The 27,646-nt window shown below is 37.3% G+C and overlaps 1 protein-coding gene across 2 annotated transcripts in view; it reads right to left on the bottom strand.

Moving 5' to 3' along the window:
* Nucleotides 1–22,496: 22,496 nt before the first annotated feature.
* The window catches only part of RXFP2 (relaxin family peptide receptor 2), a 60,267-nt gene continuing 55,117 nt past the window's right edge, over nucleotides 22,497–27,646 (bottom strand). For both annotated transcript variants that reach the window (XM_070520469.1, XM_070520470.1), the window contains one exon: nucleotides 22,497–25,870. In XM_070520469.1, coding sequence (XP_070376570.1) covers nucleotides 25,611–25,870 — 260 coding nt within the window. In that variant the 3' untranslated portion in view covers nucleotides 22,497–25,610. The remainder of the gene's footprint in view (nucleotides 25,871–27,646) is intronic.

Below are 27,646 nucleotides of genomic sequence, written 5' to 3'. Positions count from 1 at the left end.
CCGTGCATTGAGCTGCATTGGGCCCAAATGGCTGAGCCGCCGCCTCAGTCAGTTATTGGATGTCAGATCCCCTTAGGAAAGTACGACCTTGGGCAAGGTGGCACTGGAGATGAGGTCATCCCGGGAGGGGCTGAGAGCTGAAGGCTGCTATAGCAGCTGGGGCAACAAGTCCTTCCTTAAAGGGCCATGTGGGTGGATGGCACATCTGTCTGTAGCCGCCACGGAGAATAAATAGGATGTGGGCTTGTGACCCATTCTGCTTAGTTGCCAAAAAACAAAAACAAAAACACATTCTTTAGTGACTTTAACCTCAGTTAGAAGCTTTGGAGAATGCTTAATAATAATGGCCATAAATTAATAAAAAACTCCAGTGCACATTCTGCAGATCTCACCATTTTAGTGTCATCTCTGCTTGTCTACGTTCCAAAAGAAAAGAGGCTAAGCCTTACACAGGTGTAATGTGCAGCATGGTGACTATAGTTAATAGTACTATATGTTATATTTGGAAGTTGCTAAGAGAATAGATCTTAAAAGTTTTTATCACAAGACAAAAAAATTTTGTAACCGTGTGGTGACGGATGTTAACGAGAGTTACTGTGGTGGTGATTTCGCAATATATACAAATATCGAATCGTTATGTTGTACACCTAAAACAAATATAATCTTCTATGTCGATTATATCTAAATAAGAAAAAAAAGATTCATAGGTGATGGCTTTATGCTCAACCTAAGTCCACTGCCAGGAGCACAGGCCTGGATCCCATCTTCGATGTGCTCTCCAGCAGTGCTTCTCAGACCTAATGTACGTGTCAATTTTCCAGGGAACTTGTCAAAATGCAGGTTCTGCTCCAGTGGGTCTAAGGTGGAGCCCAAGATGCTGCATTTTTACTGCTCTCTTAGATGCTACTAATGCTGCTTGTCCTCTGATCACATACACTTTGAGTAGCAAGGCCCTAGGGCTCTAATCCAACATGGAAATTTCAAGTCTATCTTCGAGGATCAAGGAGAGTCTACCTTTTGCAAGCTGACGGAAGGTGATCTGATTGCGTGTCAGCAATCAGCATCTGTCGTGTTTGCTAATTACTGTCTCTTCAAATGCTCCATGTGCTGTGGGACAGACAGAGTAAGGTTATGACAGAGAACTTGTACATTTGGCCAGTCAAGTGCTTACATTTACTTTGTGTGACTTAGCCACTGTTTTCAAAATTAGAGAGGCTTTATTTCTTTCTTTATCTTTGTTTTATATGAAGGTGACTCTTTCAGAGAGAGTAACTGTATCTAAAGACAGTTGACAACCGACATCTGTGTTGTTACTCTTTAATTTTCTTAAGGTATAAATTTTGCCCTAACCGAAGATTTAGGTGTTTTTTCAAAATGTGTATTTGATTATTACTTAAATTAATGAAGAGCCTTTCTTTCCTAGTGCCTAACACACTTCTGTTAGAGCAATAACGTTACAGCCCAGGTGGGGAGACTCGTAAGAACCTTGAACATCGTGCAATCCAACAACCTAATTCTCAGCAAAGGTTCAGGAGTCAGACTAAGATTTAAAGGGAAAGCGAGAACCAAACTTTTGGTTTCCTGGCTCTCAAATAGCCCTCTTTCCACAATATTGTACTTCTGTCTTGTTCTTATAGAATTCTTGTGGTGGATATTTGCCATCTCCATTGATAGGTGGAAAAGCTGAATTTTTTTTAACAGTATATTTGTGTCAGAGTCAGAAGGAAAACCAAGTATTCATTCCTCTGATACAGTCGCTTTCTCATGATGGCCACGCCACTTAAACCACACCAGACCAAAAACTGTGTGTAGAAAATGACCCCTGGACAGTCTTCATTTGTGAATGAAATAATTACCAATATTTACGGAGAACTTTCTATATTCCAGATACCATTCTGAGTGTTGAAGCGTATTAATTCTTTTAATCTTCAAATCTTCAAACCAGACAGGGTGAGGAAACCGAGACACAGTAAAGTTTAGGGACTTGGCGGAGCTCAAAGAGCTAAGAGCTGGTGAAGCCAGGGATTTCCACCCAGGCAGCTTGGTTCTAGGCCCTACTAACTTGCACGTGGCAATCACGCCACCTGAAGAACCTGGTTAAGGTACAAATAGTCTTTGCTGCTGTAACAGTTTTATCTGTATGAGGAGTCCTTTACAATACGGATAGTTTCCTGATAACAGGTCACTATATGGCAGAAGGAGAAGAGACACTGGGCACCTGTGGGGCCCTGGAAGGAGGCAGCACTATGAGGCATGGTGGGAAACAGGCTAAAGAGGTGATGGGAGCCAAAAGGTAGCCTTCCCCTCTTTTACAATATTCCCCAGCATTGGTGGTGTAGTATCTGTTTTAGTTTCCTGTGGCTGCTATATCAAATTACCACAAATTCGGCGGTTTACAACAACAGCAATGTATTCTGCCACAGTTGTGGAGGCTAGAAGTCTGAAATGAAAGTGTTGGCAGGGCCATGCTCCCTCCAAAGGCCCCTAGGGGAGGATCCTTCCTTGTCTCTTCCACCTTCTGCTAGACCCAGCTGTTCCTTAGCTTTGGCTCCTTCTTCATGTGGTTGTTATCCTTCTGTGTCTGTGTCTTTTTCCTCTTCTTGTAAGGATACCAATCGTATTGGATTAATGACCTAATCCAGGATTCATCCTAACGACCTCAATTTAACTTGATTACATCTGCAGGGATTCTGTTTCCAAATAAGGTCACATTCACAGGTACTGGAGGTTAGAACTTCAACATCTTTTGGGGACACACAATTCAACCCGTAACACTATCTGTATTAGTCAGTGTTCTCCAAAGAAACAGAATCACTTGAAGATTATATATCTTCAGAATTGGCTCTCAAGATTATGGACACTGAGAAGTGTCATGACCTGTTGACTGCAAGCTGGAGACTCGGGAAAGCCAGTGGTATAATTCAGTCTGTGTCCAAAGGACTGAGAGCCGAGGGGGTTGATGATGTAAATCCCAGTGCCAGGACAAGGAAAGAGAAGATGAGACATCCCAGCTCAAGCAGAGGCAAGAACAACAGGGCAAATTCCTCTTTCCTCCATCTTTTCTTCTATTCAGGCCCTCAACGGTTGGATGATGTCCACCCACAATGGGGGGCGCAATCCACTTTACTGAGTCCACCCATTCCAGTGCTAATCTCATCTGGAAACACCCTCACAGGAACACTCAGAAATGTTGTTTAATCTGGCCCGATGACCATTACAGTATCTATTCATGGCTAAGAGGATTAGCTGCAAATCAGTTCAGTACTGAGGTACACTTGACACCTGTTTAATTTGTAACATTCTTGACAATAATGCTGTGGACAAAACTGGCAAACTCAGACTCTGGGGTGCTATGTTTATTAGTTCAGTCCGTTTGGACCCCTGCTTGTGGTATGTACCACCAGAAAAGCTTTTCTCAGGGTCTATGCTCTAATGGTTGTCTTGTAAAGGAGGCTGAGATCAGATCAATGTAGGAGATGCTGTGGAGCACATGCCCTCCTGGAAATCATGGTGCACCCTGGCTGTTTAGGAGCACAGGCTTTTTAAACCTTACATTTAACTTTGTTTTGTTCTGTTTCTCCCGAAGCCCACTTGAGGCTGGAGCCCCCTTTTGTCATAATATTTATGGCGCTTCCTAAACATTTTGGGCAATTCTTATCAAGACTCCTAAAAACTTCTTTCTGACTTCTGACCCTTTCATGGCACTCATCGCATTGGGCTTGGTCGCCTTTAGTGAGCACACCTCTTTCACCTTGAACTTGTCAAGAGCAAGGACTCTTTCATGTTTATCTTTGTGTCCCTACTGTTCAGTAAAGTGTTTAGCACATAAGAAGTGTTTCATGGGGCTGGCCCTATGGCCTAGTGTTTAAGTGTGGCGTGCTCCACTTTGGTGCCCTGGGTTCAGTTTCTGGGCATGGACCTACACCACTGGTCTGTGGCCATGATGAGGTGGCAACTCACATACAAAATAGAGGAAGATTGGTGCAGATGTCAGCTCAGGGCTAATCTCCCTCAGCAAGAGAAGAAAAGTGTTTCATGCTTTCTCAATGAAAGAACAAAGCTACAAAGAACCAAAATATTTCACAGCAGGGAAGTGATTAAGTCAATTAGCATTAATACTTCAATGGAAGATCATGCATCTCTATATAGAAAAATAATTATGAAAATTGTGTAACATGAAAAAATTTCATAATCTTTCAAAAGAAAAACAGCACAACTGTAAGGATGCTGAGTTTACAATGACAGAAAACACGTACGTGTACATAATAAGGGCCAGACAAGACATAAATAAATGAAAATAGTCATTACATTGAAGTGGTGGGATTAAGGATGATTTTAATTCTTTTGCTTGTTTCTTTCAATATTGCCATAATTTAGTTTGTACAGTACTAATTACTTTGTTAAAAAGAAAAGAAAGCAAACCACCAGTTTGTGGCCTTCCCAGCAACACATGGCCTGAGAGTGGGCCTGTTGGGCCTGGCAGCGTGTTGGGGTTTCCAGAGCTGCAGAGTAAAGCTGCTGGGCAAAGCCAGTCAGATGTTGTGGGATTCCAGGAAAGCCGTGTTTTTATCCCCAATCCACCCCAGGAAAGGCCTTATCTCCTTTGCTGGAGGCTATTCTAAGATCCGTCACTCTTAAATTGACTCTTCAATATCTACTGGTTCAAAATCCCATTGAGTTAATGGAATTTTTGTTTCTTTTGGTATTCATGTTAGCTTATCATGAGATGTTTGAATCCTTTAGCAAGGTTTCAATTCAATGTGGTCATACAAGTTCAATATTTGGCAGCATTCTTTAGGGTCCTCATGGATGTAGACTAAGAACCCATCCAGGCATTGCTGTGGTTGGGTGTAAACAGAGACCCCATTTCTCAGTAGGTGACTTAATTGCATTCTGGCATTTTCGCTAGATAGAGATTGCTTGTATTTTGTTTAGTGTTCTAAATTCTCCAGTGTACTTCAATCAGACTAGAATATTTGTATTGGGTTTAAAACTTGATCCTCACCCTTTCTCTTGAATCCCTTCTCTCTTCACTTACTCTCTGAAGCAAATTCTGCCAAATAAAACTCTGCAGCTTGCTCAACCATCAGGAAATCTCTCCTGAGCCTGGAACTAGGTCTGTTGTCTGATGTGTCCAATTCTCTGAGCAAATTTCCTCCTTCTTGTGGATCAAAGTTAAGGGTTTTGCTTCACCTCCTGTCATCTCTGTGTTCTGCACTGCCGCGTTCACTCTTAGCATAGGAAGAAGAATGTCAGACATGCTCCCTCTTTAAGAAAGTCTGGTTTCACTGAAGATTACATGAAAGGTGTTCTATTCAATAAGCAATAAAGTTGTGAAAAAATCTCATAGGAATCTCAGTGTATTCTTCTAGGTAGGGCTTTTTAAAATATCCTTGGGTACCTTTTATTGTTTATTTACAATCTGCGCTTTCTAACGTGGCTTTGGTACATTTAGATGGCCAGGGAGAGACTGGTGGGTATGGAAACTTTCTGGAGATCTCAAACCTTATGCACCAAACCTTAAACTTTGAAATGAGCTCTTCCTAAAACCTTTTATATTTCTTTTCACTTTATCCTTTCTATGGTACCCTGATACTAATCTAATCTTTTCTTGGTAACAGAGTTAGATACAGCCTGATAGAATAGAAAGGGTTGTATTAGGATCAAGAAAACTGGATTTTAGTTTCATTTCTGCTAAAAATTTTTTGTGCAATCTTGTGTATTTCTTTACAGATTGTTTTTTCTGTAAGAGTTCCTTGTAAACTGTGGAAGGCTATGCACGTAGAAGGCATCGTCCTCATAGACATTCCTTCTGACACTGGATCATAACACAGTCATTCTTCTGTATCCTCTAAAGTATATGGAATTATTTGCCCCTGTACTAAATGAACCAAATTTCAGGGCTTTTAGCATTTGCATATATGTGTAGGGGGCCAGAGTTGGGTGAGTTGTGGGAGGGGGGACCGAGGGGGACTCACCACTTGCAGATTTATTCTGGACAGAGGTAAAGTGGATTTTCATGCTGTTTTCCCAAACGCTTGTAGGGAGAAGTTATCTTTAATAAAATTTGACCATGCGAAAGGAAACCTATAATTTCAAAGCTTTTCCTTTTCTTTTATGCACCTAAAGGGTGGAGACGCTGAGTAGAAGGCCCTTTGTTTGGCAATGCAGATTCACACTTTTGATAAGCAAAGGCAAGCTTGAAACTTACTTTGGGGGTGAACAAAACTCTTTGCAGAGGGATTGACAGGATTTTGGAGGCGGGAGAGGTAGGAGCAGGAGTGTGTGCGAGTGTATGTGTGTGTAAGAGAAAAGCCCCAGAAGATGGAGACCGTGCAGGCCTAAGTGGATGGACGGAAATGGCTGAATGAGCATTTAGAATATATTTTATTTAAGTTTGTCACTGAACTGTAGTCTGTCTTCATTATCCTCAACTCTAAGTACCGTTCTGTAAATAGTAACTCTGTGTTAACCATGACACAGGGAGTTGAGGAATAACGCAGCCCTTCCTTCAGCATCCCGCTACTACACGTGTGTTGGTGGCAGCACCACATTCAGAAAGGACTGAAGCCCATGGTCCAGGCAGTTGAGGCTAGAGGACGCCCAGAGCTGGGGATCAGGGAAGAAAAGATGCTCACAGAAAAGGGAACTGACCTAGCCAATTGTAAATCTCCTGAAAATTCAGAGAAACTTTGAAGAGACTTCTGGGCATTCTACACTATGATGTGTAGGATGTGGGCTTGAGTCATTTACATTTTAATTCTACAAGATGGAGCGACCACAGAAAAATTTATGAACTAATGTAACAGATAACAATGTACATACTGGCAAAATTAAACAGATAATCACCTTAATTCTATTTGCTTCAGGGCTTTTTTTTGTTTGTTTTTTAGAATAATTGTTTTTAGAAAAGTTGTTTAGAACAATTTTTTTTAGAACAATACATTAAAATTTTTTTCTCTCTTCTTTCCCAGAAGTAAATCCTTTCTTAAAATTAGATAATTTTATTCCCATGTATTATATATACAAGAGATACATTGTTTTGTGTGTTTTAAAATTTTATATAAATGATATATTGTATACAATGTTTCATAACTTTATTTTTTCAGTCAATATTGTATTCTTGACATTTCTCTATCTTGATACATGAGATCATTTTAAGTGCTGTATGATAATTGATTGAATAAATAATTTATTTGAATAATAATAATAATAAATAAATGAATAATAATAAATGAATAATTTATTCATTCTTCTGTTGCAGGACCGTTAGATTGTTTCCACTTTTGTGCTATTACAAACAATGTAGCATTGAATGTCTTTGTATTCTTTGTGCACATGTGCAAGGATTTCTCTAGGGTGAGCATCTATCACTTGAATTGCTGGGTTTTAGGATGTCTTAGCCTGGATCCCCTAAAAAATCAGAGCCTGAGGCAAGGCTCCAGTGCTACACTTTATTAGGAAGCCAATTCTAGAGCAGTGAGGCTGAAGGAAGCAGGAAGCGAGGCAGGGAAGATGAGAAGCAAATGCAAGGTTAACATGACTGTCACTGCTTCACAAGCCAGGAAGAGATACAGTTGGTGGCTGGGCAGGTGGACCCACTTGGTCACATAGGGTGTCTCAGGATAGGCTATAGGGAAGACTACTCCTAGGAAAAATCCACTGAAGGAAGAAAAGTGGAAAATGATCTGCTGGCTCCCGTTTCTCTTTCCTCTCCTAGGGACAAAGTTCATTCCAAGGGAAGTAAATCACTGTGTACTTTCAGATTATATCACCTGGCCTCTTCAGTAGCTGCTGGAGAAGCCAGATCTCACTTCTCTCTTCCCCACTTGTAACCTTCAGTGGCCCCATGCTTTTTCCTGAGGAGGAAGTGATGGGAAGAACCAGAGACTTCTGATGTCTTGCTGGTCAGCGTTAGGCAGTAGAACTTCATGGGTCTATATGGAGTTGGTTGCAGCGATAGCAACTGAGTTGGAGCAGATGGTGCAAGAGAATATAGGGAGGCGTACAAGATGTATCCAACAGGGCATGTCATTATGCACATGTACAACTTTGCTAGATAGTGTCAAATTGTTCTCAAAAATAGTTGTGACAATTTACACTCCCACCCAGAAACGTAAAAGATTTTCTATTTCACTACATCTTTGAAAACTCAGTGTATTCAGACCTAGTTTTATTAACCTAATGATCTAAGCCAGTATTTCATTTTTGCGTTAATTTTTACTTATCCGATTAATAATGTGAGTGAGCATTTTTTTGGTATTTTTTATATTTATTGGTTATTTGGATTTCTTCTGTGAATTGTTGGTTCAAATCCTTGGTTTATTAAAAAAACTGGCTTGTTTGTCTTATTCTCATTAATTTATAAATGTTCTTGATATATGTTTGTAATTTACATGAGTTACAAAGAACTTCTCCAACTACATAAACTCAATTTTTTAATTAAAATTTTTTTAAATTAAGACAAATTTTTTAGAGCAATTTAAGGTTCAGCAAAATTGAGGGGAAGGTACAGAGATTTCCCATATACATCAAGAGCCCACAGATGCATAGCCTCCCCCATTACGAACATCACCCACCAGACTGGTATATTTATTATAGTTCATTGACCTACATTAACACATCATAATCATCCAAAGGCCGTAGTTTCCATTACAGTTCACTCTTGGTGTTGTACATTCTATGGGTTTACACAAATGTATAATGATGTATATCCATCATTAAAGTACCGTAAAGAGTATTTTCACTGTCCTAAAAATCCTGTGTACTCTGCCTATTTATCCCTCTTACCCATCACCCAATCCGTAGGTCTTCTCACTGTCTCCATAATTTTAAGTTTTTTCAGAATGGCAGATAGTTGGAATCATGCAGTATGCAGCCTTCTCAGATTGGCTTCTTTCACTTAGTAATATGCCTTTAAGATTCCTTTGTATCTTTTCATAGCTTGATATCTTATTTCTTTATAGTGCTGAATAATATTCCATTGTCTGGATGTACCACAGTTTATTTATCTATTCACGTACCGAAGGATGTTTTGGTTGCTTCCAGGTTTTGGTAATTATTAATAAAGCTGTTGTAAAGTTTTTATTTTTATTTTTTCCCTTGCTGGGAAAGATTTTCCCTGAGCTAACATCTGTTGCCAATTTTCCTCTCTCTTTTTTTCTTTCCTCCCCAAAGTCCCAGTACATAGTTGTATATTCAAGTTGTAGGTTCTTTTAGTTCTTCTGCGTGAGCTGCCACCACAGCACAGTCACTGACAGACAAGTGGTGTGCTTCCATACCTGAGAACTGAACCCAGGCCACCAAAGCAGAGTGCTGAACTTTAACCACTAGGCAATAAAGGTTGGCTCAACTCTTGTTTTCTTTTGATCAGTGTTAGCATGGTATATTTTCCTCCATCCATTTATTTTATTTTATTTGGTGAGGAAGATTTTCCCTGAGTTAACAGCTATTGCCAATCTTCCTTGCTTTTTATTTTTATTTTTGTTTTTTGCTTGAGGAAGATTGGCCCTGAGCTAACATCTGTGTCAATCTTCCTCTATTTTGTGTGCACGGCTGCCACAGCATGGCTGATGAGTGGTGTAGGTCTGCCTCCCAGATCTGAAGCCATGAACTTTGGGCTGCCAAAGTGGAGCACACTGAACTTAACCACTATGCCATGGGGCTGCCCTCCTCCATCCATTTATTTTTAATCCCATGTGTCTTTATTTTTAAAGTGGGTTTCTTATAGACAATGTATAGGTGGGTCTTGTTTTGTGATCTACTCTGACAATCTCTGTCTTTCAAATGGTGTACTTAGACCATTGATGTTCAAAGTAATTATTGATATAGTTTGATTAATATCTACCATTTCATTACTGTTTTCTATCTGTTGCCCTTGCTCTTTGCTCCTATTTTTGTCTTCTGCTTTTTTCTGCCTTTTGTGGTTTTAATTGAGCATTTTGTATGATTCCATTTTCCCTCCTTTCATAGCATACCAGGTATGCTTTTTTTTTTAACTGTTTTTGTTGGTTGCCCTAGAGTTTGCAATATATATTTACAACTAATCCAAGTTCATTTTCAAATAACACAATGCTACTTCACGTGTGAGTACCTTACAATAAAAAAATTCTAATTCCTCCCTTCCATTTCTTGCATCACTGCAGTCATTCATTTCACTTTTATACAAGGATATATACATAAGCATACATAATCAAATACACTGTTGCTATTATTACTTTGAAAAAACTGTTATATGTTAGATCAGTTAAGACAAATAAAAATACAAAATTTTATTTTACCTTTACTTATTCTTTCTTTGATGCTCTTCCTTACTTTCTGTAGATCTGAGTTTCTGACCTATATTAATTTCTTTCTGTCTAAAAAGCTTCTTTAAACATATCTTTCAAGGCAGGTCTACTGGCAACAAATTCTCTCAATTTTTTTTTGTCTGAAAAAGTATTTCTTCTTCACTTTTGAAGAATAATTCCAGAGGGTAAAGAATTCTAGGTTGGTGGCAGCCTCTTGGGGGCAGCAGAGCTGGAGTGTGGCCAGAGGGCAAGGAGGATAGTGGTCACCGGTTGGAGCAAACACTCAAACACTCGGACTTGCCTCCTACCCCTCCCTGGCCCCCACAAGCCCTCCCCTCCCTGGCCAGCTCTTCTTCCCTCTGGCTAGGACCCTCTCAACACTAAATATTTCACTCCACTCTTTTCTTGCATGGTTTCTGAGGAGAACTCAGATGTAATTCTTATCTTAGCTCAGGTAAGGTATCTTTTTTGCCTCTGACTTCTTTCAGAATTTTTCCTTTACTTTTGATTTTCTGTAGTTTGACAAATATATGCCTAGATTTAGTATTTTTTTGGTATGCACCATGCTTGGTGTTCTTCAGTCTTCCTGGATCTGTGGTTTGGTGTCTGACATTAATTTGTAGACATTCTCAGTCATTATTATTTCAAATATTTCTTCTGTCCTTTCTCTCTTCTCCTTCTGGTATTCGCATTATGTGTATATGACACCTTTTGCAGTGATTCCATGGTCCCTGGATAGTCTGTTTTCTTTTTGTCAGTCTTTGTTCTATTTGTTCTTTGATTTTTGAAGATTCTATTAGTCTATCCTCTAGCTTAGAGATTCTTTCCTCAGCTGTGTCCAGGCTACCAATAAGCCCATTAAAGGCATTTTTCATTTTGGTTACAGTGTTTTTTTATCTCTAGCATTTTTTTTTGTAGTTTGCTTTGGATATCTATCTCTCTGCTTATATTGTCCACGTGTTCTTGCATGTTATTTACTTTATCTGTTAGAGCCCTTAGCATATTAATTATAGTTGTTTTAACTTCCTGGTCTGATAATTCCAATATCGCTGATATTTCTGATTCTGATGCTTACTCTGTTACTTCGAATTGTGTTTTTTTGCCTTTTGGTAAGCCTTGTAATTTTTTGTTGATAACCAGATATTACATATCTGGCGTTGGTTTCTGCTTGTGAATGTCTGCTCCATTAAGTTGTGACTCACAGTATGTGCCTGTTTTTCTCTCCAATCTTGGGGCAGTCATTTGCCCTGTGTCCTCCGCTTTCTTATGGATCCAAGAAGAGTTGCTAATTTTTAAGTCTGTTCAGCTTTTTACTTGTTGTTAGGACAGAGTGGTGACTTCCAAGCTCCTTACATGCAGAACCAGAAAGTAGGATCCTATGTAACTTATTTCCCTCTATTTATGGTGTGATTTTTTTGTCATGCAGAAGTTTTAATTTTAATATAGGCAAACACACCAACATCTCTATTTATGGCCTATAACTTTGTGTCTTAAGACATCCTTTCCTATTTTATTTCATAAAAATATTTTGTGTTTTATTCTATATTTATTATATAAATTTTACAGCTTTGCTTTTCATATTAGTTTTCTTAAATCACCTGGAATTTATTTTATTGTATGACATGAAGCAAGGATTTCATTCAATCTTTTTTTTCTATATGGATAACCAAGTGACTCAGAGCTATGTATTAACTATTCCTTCCTTTTCCCATTGATTTCCCCCCAACATTCTAATGTGAAAAGTCTCAAAAATACAGAAAAGTTAAAAGAATTTTACGGTGAACTCCTATATTTGCACCACCTGGATTTTGTCACTAACATTTTAGCATACTTGCTTTATCACATATCTATGCATCAGTCCATCCCTCTATCCATCCATTAATTCATCTTATTTTGCATGCATTTCAAGTTAAAATGCATATATTAGTATACTTTCTATTAAATACTATAGCATACCTAAATTAATTATAGTTCAATATTATTTACATTTTTTCTTTTTAGGTAAAATATGCATACATATTTTATTTATTTTATAAAATTTTATAAATTTTATTTATTTTGTACATACATACATATTTGTCTTTTGTACATACAATAAAATGCACAGATCTTAATTCTACATATGCTGAGTTTTGACAGACGAATACAATTCTGTATTCCAACTTTTATCAAGATTAGAGCATTACTTGGGCTGGCCCGGTGGCACAGTGGTTCAGTTCATGCACTCCACTGGGGCAGCCTGGGATTCATAGGTTTGGTTCCTGGTGCAGACTTATCACTGCTCGCCAACCATGCTGTGGTGGTATCTGATATAAAATAGAGGAAGATTGGCACAGATGTTAGCTCAGGGTCAATTTCCTCACACACATACACAAAAGATTAGCGCATTACCATCAACCTAGAAATTTTCCTTATATCACTTTCTAGTCAATTCCCATACAATCTACTAAGAATTAATATTATTCCACTTCATATAAAATGCAAAAATCTTGCCTAGGTTTATAAATCCTGCTAGGGATTTGCCAAGCTTCTTGAATCTATAAATTTTTGTCTTTCATAGACATAAGTTTTGGAAAATTTTGGAGTTTTGGAAAACTTTGGTCATGATTTCTTTAAAATTTTTTTTTTTGCTGCATTTCCTCTTTCCTCTCCTTCTGAGACTCCACATATGCATATGATAGCTCTTTGATATTGACTCATAGGTTCCTGAGGCTCTGTTAATTTTTTTCCTTTCTTTTTTTCTATTAAATGATTTCTATTGGTCTGTCTTCAAATTTGCTGACCCTGCATTCTGGTATAGTTTCATCCACTACATGCTTCTTCTTCTTCTTCTTCTTCTTTTTTTTAATATTTAGAGGTGGTATGTTATAGACTGAAAACTGGCTTCCCAGAAGTTATCAACATCAAATCCTTGGAACCAGCCAATGTCACCTTATTTTGAAAAATAATGTTTATAGAGATAATTAACTTGCAACTTAAGAGTCTTAAGATGAAGAGCTCATCCTGAATTATCTGAGTGGGCCCTAAAGCATCCTCGGAAGAGACACGCAAATGAGATTTGACAGACAGAAAAGGAAGAGGCAATGTGACCATGGAGGCAGAGATTGGAGTGATGTGGCCAGAAGTCAAGAAATGCCAATAATCACCAGGATCCAGAAAAGACAACAAAGAACTATCTTCTAGAGCTTGCAGAGGGAGTATGGCCTTGCTGAAACTTTGATTTTGGACATATCGCCTCCAGAACTGTGACAGAGTATGTTTCCGTTGTTTTAAGCTAGCAAATTTGTGGTAATTGTTACAGCAGCCATATGACACTAATACACTGTAGTTTTTACATTGTAATTTTTAGTTCTAGAATTTCCATTTGGTTCTTTAATTTCTATTTCTCTGCTGAGATTTCCTATCTTTTCATCCATCACTAACACATTCTTCTTTATGTCATTAATCACAGTTATATTAGCTTCTTTAGAATTCTAGTCTGCTAATTTTAATATCTGAGTCACCTTATGGTTGGTCTCCTTTGATTTTATTTTCTCTTGAAAATGTCATATTTTCATTGTTCTTTGGATAATTATAATTTTGGATTACATCCTAAGCATTGTGAATGTGATATTATAGAGAGCATGCATTCTATTATGTTGCTCTAAAGGTATTGATTTTTTCTGTTTAATTTAGCCTCAACCTGCAAATGGTTGATTTGATAGTATCTACTCAGCTGTTACCCTTCATATTGATTTTTGTACCTTTCTGTTATATACAAAGATCTCACATATGTGTATCTATTTCCAGGTCCTCTATTCTAATCCAATGGATTATTCGTTAGTCTTTTTATTATTACCACATTGTTTTGGTCTTAGTATCTAATAAAATGAGTCTTCCTTAATTTTTTCAAAATTATATTTGCCACATTTGACTTTTTGGTCTTCCTTCATATTCCACAAAAGTTCTGGTTGATATTTCATTTGGAATTGCATCTTTTACAACTTTCAATAAAATTTTTATTTCCACCATAATGTCTTGTAAGTCATTGTGAAAGTTATTTCTAGATATCTTGTAATTTGCTGCTGTTATAAATATGTCCTTTTGGTAATCACACTTTCTAACAGTTCAGTTTGACTTGACACATTGATCTTATGCCTAGTGAACATTATTGTAATATTTAAAAAAATTTATGTGCATAGCCGGTTTTGGTTTACTCACATATTGTTTTGAGTTTTTGTATCTATGTTCATAAATAAGATTGGTTTATAATTTTTCTTTCCTGTCCATAGTTTCACTTTGATAATAAGGTTATACAGATGAAGCTTATAAACTAATAAAATTGGTTGCTGGGATTATATATTTTATATTTTCTGAGACAATGTGTTTAATATTGGAATTAGCTGATACTTAAATGTTGGTAAAACTTTCCTGAGAAATTGTCGAGGCTAGTGAGTTTTTGTTTGCTTTGAAATGTTTTTATGGGTATATTTTACATTATCTATTCATTTCATGATAAATAGTTTTACAGAAGTTATTATTTAATGATAACTATCAGGTTAACTATTTATTCTTGAGAGTGTTTTGAAAGGTTATGTTTTCATACACTGTTTATTGCGTTCAAAGCATTTTCTTATTTTCATCAAGATTTTATCTTTGACTCATAAATTATTTATACTTGTGTTTTTAAATTTCCAAATGTATAAGAATTGCTGAGTTTTTGTTTTGGTAATTGATTTTAAATTTATACTGTTCTGGTCAGTATCATATTGATTCTTTTGTATTTATTGAATCTTGCTCTGTAGGTTGCCAAGTGGTCTATTTTTATAACTGTTCCATATACACTTGAAAAGGATGTTTTCTCTAATTTGGGGATTGCATGGCTCTATGGATATCTAATAGATCAAGTCTTAAGTTGTATTGCTCAAATTATATTCTTATTAAATTTTTGCCTGCTTTATTTTTCAATTATATAAAAAAGTATGTTAAATTCTTGTGTTAGGTTATAGATTTGTCATTTATACTTGTAATTCTGACATTTTTTCTTTTATGTATTTTAAAGTTATGATTTTAGTCGAATACACATTCAGAATTCTGGTATGTTTGTGGTGAATTGTTTCTTTTATCATTATATAATGGCTCTTTTTTTCCCCCCTAACAATACTTTTTTGCTCTAAGATCTACCTTTAAATGATATTAATATTGTTTTATAAGCTTTTTTGGGTTTGTATTTACATGGAAAATATTATTGGTGATTACTCATGTATTTGGATTTATTATTTTAGCTCCTGCTTTTTAATTAACATCCTCTCTCCCTCTCCACTCCACTCCCCACCTTTCTCCCTTTCTATTGTCTGGTCGTTTTTCTCACTTCTGCTTTGGAAGTTATACATCTTATTTCTACTATTTTAGTGGTTACCTTAAATTTTAGCATGCAAACTTATTTTAACAAAGTCTAATCTTACACAATATTCGTCCCCTTTTCAAGAAATGCAGGTATCTTTTTATTTTACTTTTTAATTTATTTTTTATTTTTATTTTTTGGATGTACATCATATTTCGAATTCTGTGTAGATTACATCATGTTCACCACCCGAACACTAATTATAGTCCATCCCCTCACATGTGACCCTAATCACCCCTTTTGCCCTCCCCCTTCCCCCTTCCCCAATGGTAACCACCAGTCCAATCTCCAATGCTATGTGTTTTTTTGTTGTTGTTTTTATCTTCTGTTTATGATTAAGATCATATGGTATTTGACTTTCTCCCTCTGACTTATTTCACTCAGCATAATACCCTCAAGGTCCATCCATGTTGTCACAAATGGCCGGATTTCATCAAGAAATGCAGGTATTTTAAGGGATTTAAATACGATAATTCCTTTCTATCTTAAAATTCACTTAATCCAATCTGTTAGTTCAGGCTTGTTTTCATCCCTTAAATAATCATTGTAATGTATTTTTTATTTTATCATTTTATGCAAATATAGATAAATATATATTTACTAGATTTACCTGATTTTTTTTTTTGGTTTACCGTTATGTCTTGAATCCTACACTTTCCTTTTGGTCGTGATTTTCTTCTTCTTGAAGTATATCCTTTAGCGGTTCTTTTCAGGGTGGTTCTATGATCTGTAAATTCGTTTTCATCTTAGTTTGTTTGAAAACACCTTTATTTCACCCTTAGGTTAAACAAGAGTTTAGCAAGTGAAGAATTCTAGATTAGCAGTTGTGTTATTTATATAACTTAATATTATCTTGTTATTTTCTGACTTCTGTTCTTGCTGTTGAGAGGTCATCTGTCAGCTTAACTGCTGTTCTTTTTCTGTCTGTTTGCCTTTCCTTGTCTTTGGTGTTCTTCAGTTTTGTTACAGGGGGTTTACCTATAAATTTACTTTTATTTATCCTGTGCAGACTCATTGTGATTCTTAGATATGAAGACTCATTCATCAATTCTGAAACATTCCGAGCCATTGTTTGTTTGAGTATTGCTTCTCTTTCACTCTTTCTGTTCTTTCCATCTGAGGCTCCTGCTTTTTTGTTTTATTTAAAAAAAATTCCCCCCAAACTTTATTGAGGTATAATTGACAATAAAGTTGTATATATTTAAAGTGTACAACATGGTGATTTCATACATGTATACATTGTAAAATGATCATCACAATTAATTAACACATCCATCGTCTAACATTGCTACCTTTTTTTTTTTGGTGATGAGAATGCTTAAGATTTACCCTTTTTTCTAAATTTCAAGTTATTCAGTATAATATTAACTATAGTCACCATGCTGTACATTAGATTCTCATAACCTGGGACTTCTTTTAAATGTACATTTGACTTTCTTGTACTATCCTCTGTGACTCCTAAGTCTCCATGATATTTTATGTTTTTTTAACCTCTCTGTCTTCATTCTCTATGGTTTCCTCATGTCTAACTTTTTTTAAAAGATTGGCAGCTGAGCTAACATCTGTTGCAATCTTCTGTTTTTCTTCTTCTCCCCAAAGCCCCCCAGTACACAGTTATATATTCTAGTTGTGTGTGCCTCTGGTTGTGCTATGTGGGATGCCGCCTCAGCATTGCCTGATGAGCGGTGCCATGTCTGTGCCCAGGATCCGAACTGGCGAAACCCTGGGCTGCTGAAGCAGAGCACGCGAACTTAATCACTCGGCCATGGAGCTGGTCCCTCATGTCTAACTTTTAGTTCAATAATTTTCCCTTCAGCTGCATATAATCTGATTTTTAAATTATTCATTGAGTTCTTAATTTTAATGAATGCATTTTTCATTCAAGAAGTTCTGTTATTAAAGACGCTTTTAATAGGGTCTTGTACATTTTGTGGTTTCAATTTCTTGAATAATTTTTAGATACGCATTTTGTAGATTTTACCAGATGATTCTATTACCTAAAGTTTTGTTATTGTTCAGTTTTGGTTCTAATCCCCTTTTTGTGTTTGCTGACTCTTACTTATGGTGGATTATTTCCTCATGGTTTATTAATTTTGGATGATGAGCTCATTCTCTGTAAGACATTATTTGTGGAAATTCTATAAAGGCTGATATAAGAATATAACATTCTGGAGATGTTTGTGAGGACTGAGTTGGGGACATGTATTCTAGAGAAATTTGAGTTTGGTGCTTCCAGTTACCTGAGAGTTATTATCGTCCTACAATTAATTTTTAGGTAAATTTCTTGGCTTTGGGGTTCATAGATCACAGGAAGTCTAAATTTGTTGTGGAAATCCAGATGGATATCCAAGACACATACACACACACACTCACATGTATATATATATATATGCACACACACTCATACATAAATATACGCATAGTCACATATATGCAATACATATTTTCTTGCAGCCTTCTCCAAGTTTAGAAATAAGAAAATAAATCTTGCTAAAATTATATGTGAATTTAGGAAAATAGGTTCTGAAAAGATAAAGGTCTGTGATGAATGAAGTTTGCGAGATTAAGATATATCTACTCTTTGTTGAGTAATTAATGTATTTCAGGCTATGTGCTAAAATAAAATCTTGTGCCACATAACGATGTTTCAGTCAAAGATGGACAGCACATATAATAGTGGCCCCATGAGATTAGTACCATATAGCCTAGGTGTGAAGTAGGCTATACCACCTAGGTTTGTGTCAGTACACTCTATGATGTGCACACAATGGCAAAATTGCCTAATGCCACATTTCTCAGAATGTATCCCTATCGCTAAGTGATGCATAACTGTACATACCTGTTCACATAAAGTTTCAGTAACTATGTGAGATAGTTATTAATATTTTTTCCACTTTAAAGATAAGTAAACTGAGGAGAAATGGTGGCATTAGGCTATTTTACTCAAATGTCACCTCTTATTGAGGGCTTCCATTGCCATTTCCCCTCCTTTGGCAATAATTCTCCCACTTTCCTGATTTATTTATTTGTTTGTTTTTTCTGTAGAACTTCTCACCTTCTAGTACACTAAAGATTCTGCTCATTTTCCTTTATCATTGTTTCTCTTCCCCACCCACTTGCAAACTCCTCAAGAATGTAAGCTCCACCACGACAGACACTATTCTTCGGTCTATATTTTGCTACTGATTTCTATCGCCTAGAACATTGCCGGGCAAACGGGCACTCAGTAAATATTTGTGAATGATGAATGACTCAAATGAGATGCTGTGTGTTTTTCCCTATGCACTATATTCTACTTCTGAGCTTTGAGTCATGAATCTGTGATGACTGTTTTATCTTTAGTTCCTTAAAGGCCTTTAAAAATGTTTGGGTTTACTCTTTTAATTTAGTTATGTTCCAAGTAGGAGAGGTTGCCAAATAAGTTAATTCCAACATGGTGAGGTGTTTATGTGTATGTACATGTCTGCAAAAGCATGCACTTGAATAATGCTTGACCTCCAGCACATTAAAGGCTATGTGAAAGCACTTGGCATTCCATAAAGCACTGATCAGACATAAGATGTTTCTATTATTATTCTGTTGCTATATGATGTTGGTTAGACAGTTAGAACCATATCATCAACTTAGGGCACTTACAGCCAGTTCAGAGCATAAAAAGGAACATAATCAATCAGTCTGCTTCCTGATCTGTTCAACAGCAGGGTCCATCTCGCCTTTGGTCTCATTCTGGCCTTATATCCCCTCTCCAAACACTGCCTACACAGGGAGAGAGAGCAAGCGAGCAATAGACAGAGATAGGACAGAAACAAAGAGGCAAAGAAGTAGATTTAGAGAGAGATCAAAAGGTATGTGTTCATGTGTGTGTAGTGAGAAAGCAAAAGAAAAAGGACAAGAAATGTCACCAGAAAGTTTGAAAAAGTAAAAAGGAAGAAAAAGAGAGAAAAAGATATTGCAATAAAGAGGAGTGTCCTGTGAATAAAAGTGATAAGACTGGTACATGTGTGGACTTCATCTCTGAAGACAGCTCTAAAGAAGTTCCCAATTGTCTTGCAAAGCCCATTTTATTGGAGTGTGAATTACCTGCCCTTGGGAGATGACCTTGTAGGAAAGCACCGTGTCTGGCTCCAGGTAGCTGCACAAGGCCTGTTTGTTGACTAAATAAGTGGATGAATGAATGGCAACAGAAATTTAGATGCCTCTTTTCTAGAGTGATTCACTTTCTTAAAAATTTTATTACTTTACAGTCATACATTGTGTCCAATTTTTTCTTATTAGCTGACAAAGAACAGGGCACGAGTCTAAGGACAGCCACGATCCACGGTTCTAGAGCAAAGCGCAGGGCTTATGGCTGGAGAGACAGGATTATGAATCTAAATCAAACTCAGTGCAGCGCAGGTTTAGACTTATCCCCTATTCAGGACAAAACCTTGAGGTTTTTGTTTTTTTGACATTTGAACAATTATACAAAAGAGGTAGAAATGAAAAATTAAAAACAAGTGAGGAACCAAGCATTTTTAAGAAAGAACATGAGCAGCAGAAGAGGGGAAGACTAAGACAACATGATTTGCTGTTTCAAAAGCAACAGAACAATATAGCACTTGCTCTCTAAGGCTATCGCCTGCTACGTAAAAACAGGAGAGGTGCATCAATTAACATCGCTGTCTCAGTCTCTAAAAGGAGTATCACATGATCTGAGGTTTCCATCCCACCCCACCTAGTAACTCTTCAGTGACTGTGTGAAACTTTTCCTTAAGATCCCCTTCTGGATCTCATACTTTCAGTGGACGTGTCTGAACATTCTGATTTGGTCCAACGAAAATAAAGACAAGTAAGAGGAACTTTATGTAAACTTAGATCCTGGACTGAAAATAAAGGAGGTGAGAGGAAATTTTTATGGAGCCATCAGAATCCTCATCTCCCCTCTCCAGCTTGGGCCACTTAGGTAATTTAAGATTATGGGATTTTCTATCCTGTTGAAAAATCTTTCAAACAAATAATTTTGTTGAGTTTTGAACCCATATTAATTAAACATGTGAAAATGCACCACTTCTGGATGAGTTTGAGAGAATAGCTGATTCTCATTAGGGAGGTTAGAAATTTCAACAAAAATTGCTGTACACTTGGTGGAGGAGATTAAAAAATAAGTGTCAAGATTTAGTAAGAACCATCAAAATAAGCTCCTTCTATTTGTATTTATTTTTTTAAAGTGAGTTTAAAAAAATTAATTTACAAAAGCCATAGAGAGGTTGAAGCCAGGGAGGGATGCACGGAGGGCAAAGAACAGGGAGCCAAGAGTAAAACCCTAGAAACTTATTTATAAGTTTATGGGACAAGAACAGGAAGAGAAAATTCATAAAGGTGTTAGAAGGAAGTTCCAGTGAAGCAGTGTACAAGAGGAGAGAGTGGTGTCCTTCATTCAGAGAGAGGAGTCAAAGGAGGAAGTAGTCATCAGTGACAAATTCTTCAGACAGGTGATGTAGTTAAAGAAAGGACAATGTCCATTGAGTTGTCGTGGAGATCTTAACAAGGACAGCCTCAGTGGACTGGTAGGGGTGGAGGCATTCAGTTGTTGAGGAGCCAAAGCACTGATGACAAAAGTTTGCCATTCTTTCAAAATGTTTAGCTATAAAGAGAAGGTGAGAATACGACAGATGCTAAAGGAAGGTGTAGGATGGTAGGACTGTTCTTTCAGATGTGAGAAATCTGAGCTGAAAGGAAAGAGCCAGCAGACAGAGGGAAAGGTTGATGATACAGGGGAGGGAGTTCAAGGTTGATGGTACAAGATTTGAGGCAGAGACCCATGGTGGGTCAAGAACCACACGTTCTATCTTGCTTCTGTGGGGAAATTAGATATGTCATTGTCTCTTTGCCCCCTTTTCACAAGAATAGACCCAGTCTAAGTGCTGTACACGTCTGTGCATTTGTGTCTGTTTTAAAGGATAATGTAGGTGATAGTAGATCTTTTTATACACTTATGTGAAAAGACCAGTCTATGATTTGTAGTTAAAACTGTTGCTTGTTAATTACCAAATCTCTGCATTCCTAGATTTTGCTTGCAACAGGTTACCTAATTTTTAAGCTGTACTTACTGCTATACTGTTGTAATCTGCCATGCCTTAGAAAAACTTCATTGCCTGAGGCTTTGTCTCAGTATTCTTTCCAGAATAGAATGGGGCCCTGCAAGCATCCAGTGGAAAAAGTGAATTTCTGCACACTGGTGACCTGCATTGATTCTTCCTGAAAAGTCTGTAATATCCCAGGGGAATTGAGAATTGGATGATCCTTGAACTTTATGTAAACTTTTGGATTTTTAATCTACATGGACCTTCAGCAAATAGTTTAATCCAAATTATAGATCTTCTCAGAACTGGGACGACCCATCGGTTTACAAGATATGATCTTAAGGAAACTCAGTTACAGCGGATGGAAAATCAGTAAAAAAGTGAAAGTTTTATTGGTTCCCAGACAGTCCGGAAAATGATTTCTTCCTTGTATTTAAACTAGCTCTGAGTTTATAACTCAAAATAGTTGTGAGTTTGTTCAAGTCCTAGAGGTAAGAGGTGTCACCATAGGCGGGGGCCAGGCCGTTCAGACAGCAGCAGATCTCCATTCCTGGATCCGCAATTTTACCTCTTGGTCTTGTTATTTTCTATCTCTTCATTTGTAATTAATTTCTCCCATATGTGTCATGTTAAGAAACATCCTGAAGACCAGTGTAATGAAGTCAAGGAGTAACAGGTTTCAATCAGCTTCCAGGGCTTTAGGAAGGATTTCTCAAGACTTTTGAGATTTTCTACCAAAAGGCCATTTAAAAAGAGAATATTCTAATTTCATTTCATTTCCCTGGGTCAGAAATAAACATTATCATTATTAAATATGCATCTTCTATCTTTCATGAACAGGATATCAGGCATGGACATATAAACAGATAAATATATAAACAGATAAATATAAAGAGGGATCTTTGTAATCACTTTTTCTTATTCACCAGGGTAAAGGAATAAGAAAACACAAGTACTTATCTTCAATACCTTGTTTTTTCAGTAAAGTTGCCTAAGATTACTTATTAAACAGAACCATATGCCCATTTATGCTGTGCAGCAAAAACTGAAAAAAAGTATGTCTTACATGTATTCATTGTTAATTTTGGAAAATACATTTTCATCAGACCCCCAGGAGCATTTATAAAACAATAGGGTGGATATGATTGGTGACGCTTTACCTTTTCTCATTTCTGTCACGCGCACTCTCTGGATCTCTGCAGTGCTTACGAACTGAAGGATGGTAAAGCAGAGTGAAGAATCACCTTGAGTGAGATAAATTCTTGAAAATGTAGCCTGAATAGATATGTAGCAAGTTGCCAAATACTGACTTGAGCTGACACTGGAGTCATCGGTAAGAGACAAACACTGGGGTGATAGGTCTGCTTTTGTGGCTCCATGATGCTAGAGAGAGCAGGTGAACAAAGCTGAAGAGTTGGGGTGCAAGATGCAGGTGGGGGAAAGTGATACCGCTGCCTGTGTACGTAAGCTCAGATATGTGTGATTTCTTTTAAAGCCCCTGGCTATCAAAAAGCTATTTCAGCAACTGCATTGGGCATAAACTATTTTTAATTTTAATTGGAAATAAATCTTAAGAATCAAACAAAGTGATGTAAATAAGCCCAGCTATCCCTAACGCAGATAAACCATGCACCCTCTTTTTGTACACTTGATGTCATCACACACAGATGCATGGCGGGGTTGTGGATCAGGCAGTTTGCCCTCACTCTCTCCCACTCAGAGGTAGCGCAGTCTATCTTAAATTCTGGAGTGACGTTTATATTTCTGTGGAAGATGGTTCACAAACAGAGGTGGTATTTTCATAACCACACAGAAATACTGGCTTTAGAAAACGTCTGATCTAACACAAAAGACCTCACATAATCCAGATGAAAGACTATTATTTGCTAAAATCAAACATATTTCTCATAGTTTTCTATTTTTATAGCAGTACAGAATTAAATTGGAAATCAATAAGCTATTAGAATTCAATTTTATACTATTTGTTGGCATGCTGCTGACCAATATATAGCTTCTATTTTTCTGTGTATTATGCTGCCAGCTTCCCTGACGCATCTGACCTTGTGCTTCTCCTCAGGTCCACGGCTCAATAGCAAGAGCCCAGACGTTCACGAACACAGTTCCTGGATGCTTGGTTCATGGGCCATGCTTGGTGTTTTTCAAGAAGAGGAGACACACATTTGTGCTGAGATTGAAATACGCTAGGCTCAGGGTCTATTCCTTGTTTATGCTCCCGATGTTGGGAAATATACTAGGAAATAAATCGTATGATGATCAAGAACTGGTAAAGGACATTTAAGAAAATGTCAGAGACCACAGAAAACAAGTTGGGAAGCAACTAATCATAGTGAAGAGACAAGACGGAGAAAAGATTGAAACCATAAAGAAAAAGGGCAGCCTACTTTATTTTAGTACATTATTTGTAGAATCCTAATGCAAATATTTCACCGATGTGAGAAATATCTCTCTTGATCAAAATGAAGGGACTCACATGATGGTCTTAGTCAATATTAAGTAATAACAGGTAAATTACTGGAACAGCTGTGACACATAAGCTCTGAGACTCTTTCCTGGATGTTACTGGATAAAAGGGCATCCATTTAGTATGTGATAGGAGGTGATCTGCTGTTCTCAGTTGGCTGCTTATATTTCATCTCTTAAAGGAACTCAGAATGAAGTGAGAGTAAAGAAATTAAGTTACTGCCTCATGCTTTGGAAAAAGGGGAAAGAGAAAGACAAATTTAAGATGTCTTTTGTTAACTGAGTTGCTGTTTCCTCACCATATTCTCTATCAGGAAAAGCATGGGTAATAGTCAATAAGCCCTGTCTATGGTCTTTGTTAAAATAATATATAGACAAATGCAAAATATAGTTTTATTTACCTGATTCTTTTTTTCACATTTAAACTTTCAATATAAAAACATGTCCAGGCCTTCACATTTACCCTTCATTTTCAAAAAATAAGTCCAAACTTATTGGCCCTTTTGTTAAAAACAATAGGAATTTATCTGAGTAAGCAAGTGGTCTCAAATCAAACCGCTATTCTTAAATCCCCTTGCACACATCTTTTCTGTGTGCTCCATGAAGGCAGAACGTTTCAGCAATAGGGAGACTCCTCGAAAGAAATTATGCTTAAAAACATATTAAAATGTAGTTTTTGGCTGTTGAGGTGTCCAAATTTCCTTTGTGGCCTGGGCACCCTTAAAAAAAAATCTTAAGATCTCAGCTCTTTTGACATTAAGTAAAAGCCAAGAAGGTGACTGATTCTAGGCTTTGTCGGTGTGCCTCTCTGATCATATGTTGGACAAGGAATCTTGTATGAAGTTCTGCTTTCAAAGTTGCTATTCTGCTCACCTCCATAGGGCAGGACTTAAGGTGGGTGAACATCTCGGAAATCCTTTGTTATCAGTTCAGCAGGATGCTGAGGGTTTCATTTGACAATAAAAAAGCAAGAAGAGAGATGTTAGGCTTATGTTGTTATGGCCACACTGGAATTAGATGTCTTGAATGTTTTTATTTTATGGATAGTGCAACTGGATTTAAAAGCAGATCACGCAGTGCCAACATGTGGGCATTCACTGGTAGGTTGGTAGTGCTGATGAGCTAGAGATCAACTGCATATCAGCCTATTATATATGGATTCATTTGTGCATTTCAAGCATGTAAGGGAGAGAAGAATCCTTAGGTACAGTTCTTAGCACAGTTGACAAATAGTACAGCTGCCATTGGGATGCAGTGCCAGAAGTCACTCTGCTGTGCTCTCCTTGCAGAAAGATTTGCTACTGGTAAAGGTGAAAAGCATTGCAGACATCATCTTCCAAATGCTATACCTTGTTTTAGGTAGTCCATTGAAAGTCTAGTGATTCAAAACCATTGCTAGGAAATTGGTTTCACTATACTGTCCCCAAGGGTTATTTTGTTCAAAATACCAAGTTTAAGTGAAGAGGAGTCATCTGTCCACACAATGGATGTAGATAAACTTTTTTTTTTAGTTTTGAAAATCGATTTCCTCCGATGTTTGTGCAACAGTTGTTTCAACTTATCCTTGAAAAAGCTGGTCGTGAGAGTGTAGAGGATTGGGTTCAAGGCACTGTTTACCGGAAGGAAAAAAATGACTATCCAGGAAGTGATTGTGCCTGCAGAAGGAAACGAAGTGTGAAAAACAGAAGTTGAAATTTTACATAGACACAAAACACACATAACACTTTGTATTCAATGCTATTTTTGAAAGGGCTACCTAATTCACTTAAGTTTTCTCTCACCTTATAGAAAGTCATTTTGTTGGAAAAGCATAGGAGTTATGAATTCAAAGTCCTACTATTTAACTTTTCTGAATTTGAGTAACTACTTTGTAGGTTGTTGTGTGACAAAATGAGAGAAAATATGTGAAAACACTTCATAAACTGTTATATATTGATATATATTTTTATTTAATATATTATACGTTTATATAAATTGATATATAATGTATTTTTCTTTGCCTTTCTTTATAGAAAAATAAGAAAATGAGGAAATAATTCTTAATCAATAGAACATTGTTCAGGAAACTTCTGGTCCAGGGTCAGATCCGACCTTGGTTTGAACTCCAGTCCTGAGGGCCTCATTGCCCCACCCTCAGATTCCAACTCTCCTGTTCAGAGTAGAGTCTGAAGATTTGAAGAGCAAGAAATAATTCATCTCCAAACTTAGTGAATTTCTTTTGTGTGAAGCCTTACAAATACTAATAGAATGTTAAAGGAAAGATGCTGCAAAAAGTTCTTTGTGGGGAGAAATTTGGGATGATAGTGTGCTTTCTGAGGACATCATTTACTTGGTTATAGTGACATGTATTTTCCCCCTTCAATGCAACCTGCTCCTCAGATCTGACACTTCTTAGCTATGTGACTGTGGCAAGTCACCTAAGCTCCCCAGACCTCAACTGCCTTATCTGTGAAAGGGCACTGATGATGACTTATTTGACTGAAGTCAGGGGGCTGGCCTGGAGTGGGCTTTTCAGCACTAACACCTGAGGTTGTCCAGCCCCACCACCAAGGCTGCCTCCTCCAATATCTTTGAAACTTCTGAGAACTCCCAGCTCAGGTGAAAAGCTGGATGGTAAGACCAGTGATACTTTCTCTCTCACTCTCCTTTCCTGCCCTCTCCTCCTCCCCACCTCATAACTTTCTGATCCTTTGAACATGGTCACTTGTTCTTCTTCGCCCTGCTTTCTTCCTTCCGTCCTTTAGGTTCTTCTCTTTCTCTTTCCATTTCTCCCATTGCTTCCTTCCCTCCTCTCTCTCTCTCCTGCTTTCCTCTTATCTCTCCCTTCTCCTTTTTCCACGTTTGCCTTCCTCTTTCTTCATCCCATCTTCTCGTTATAGTCCTTATTTCTTTTAATTGTAAAGAATATGGAAATAAAATATCCATCTTTAGCATATCTTAGATTTCTTTTTTTTTTTAAACATTGGCACCTGAGCTAAGAACTGTTGCCAATCTTTTTTTTTTTCTGCTTTATCTCCCCAAATCCCCCCCATACATAGTTGTATATCCTAGTGGCAGGTCCTTCTAGTTCTGGCATGTGGGACGCTGTCTCAATGTAGCCTGACGAGTGGTGCCATGTCTGCACCCAGGATCCGAACCGGGGAAACTCTGGGCCACCGCAGAGGAGTGCGTGAACTTATTAACCACTTGGCCACGAGGTTGGCCCCTTAGATTTCTTAAATAAAGTTTTAATTACTATATTACTTGTCTTTAGTTTAAAAAAAATTAGATGACATGAACCGTTCATAATTGATGACAAACAAAGTGAAACAAGACAAAGTTGCTTCTTGTCTGTTGTGTCCCCAAAGAAAATTGTGAGCAGGAATGAGACTTCCTATTCAGTCTCGGGCGACTCACCAATGTCAGGTGTGCAGTGAGTTCTGAGACAGGAG

This window comes from Equus asinus, chromosome 11, assembly GCF_041296235.1.
Source record: "Equus asinus isolate D_3611 breed Donkey chromosome 11, EquAss-T2T_v2, whole genome shotgun sequence".
NCBI classification, from domain to species: domain Eukaryota; kingdom Metazoa; phylum Chordata; class Mammalia; order Perissodactyla; family Equidae; genus Equus; species Equus asinus.
This window is presented reverse-complemented; position numbering and strand designations above follow the sequence as displayed.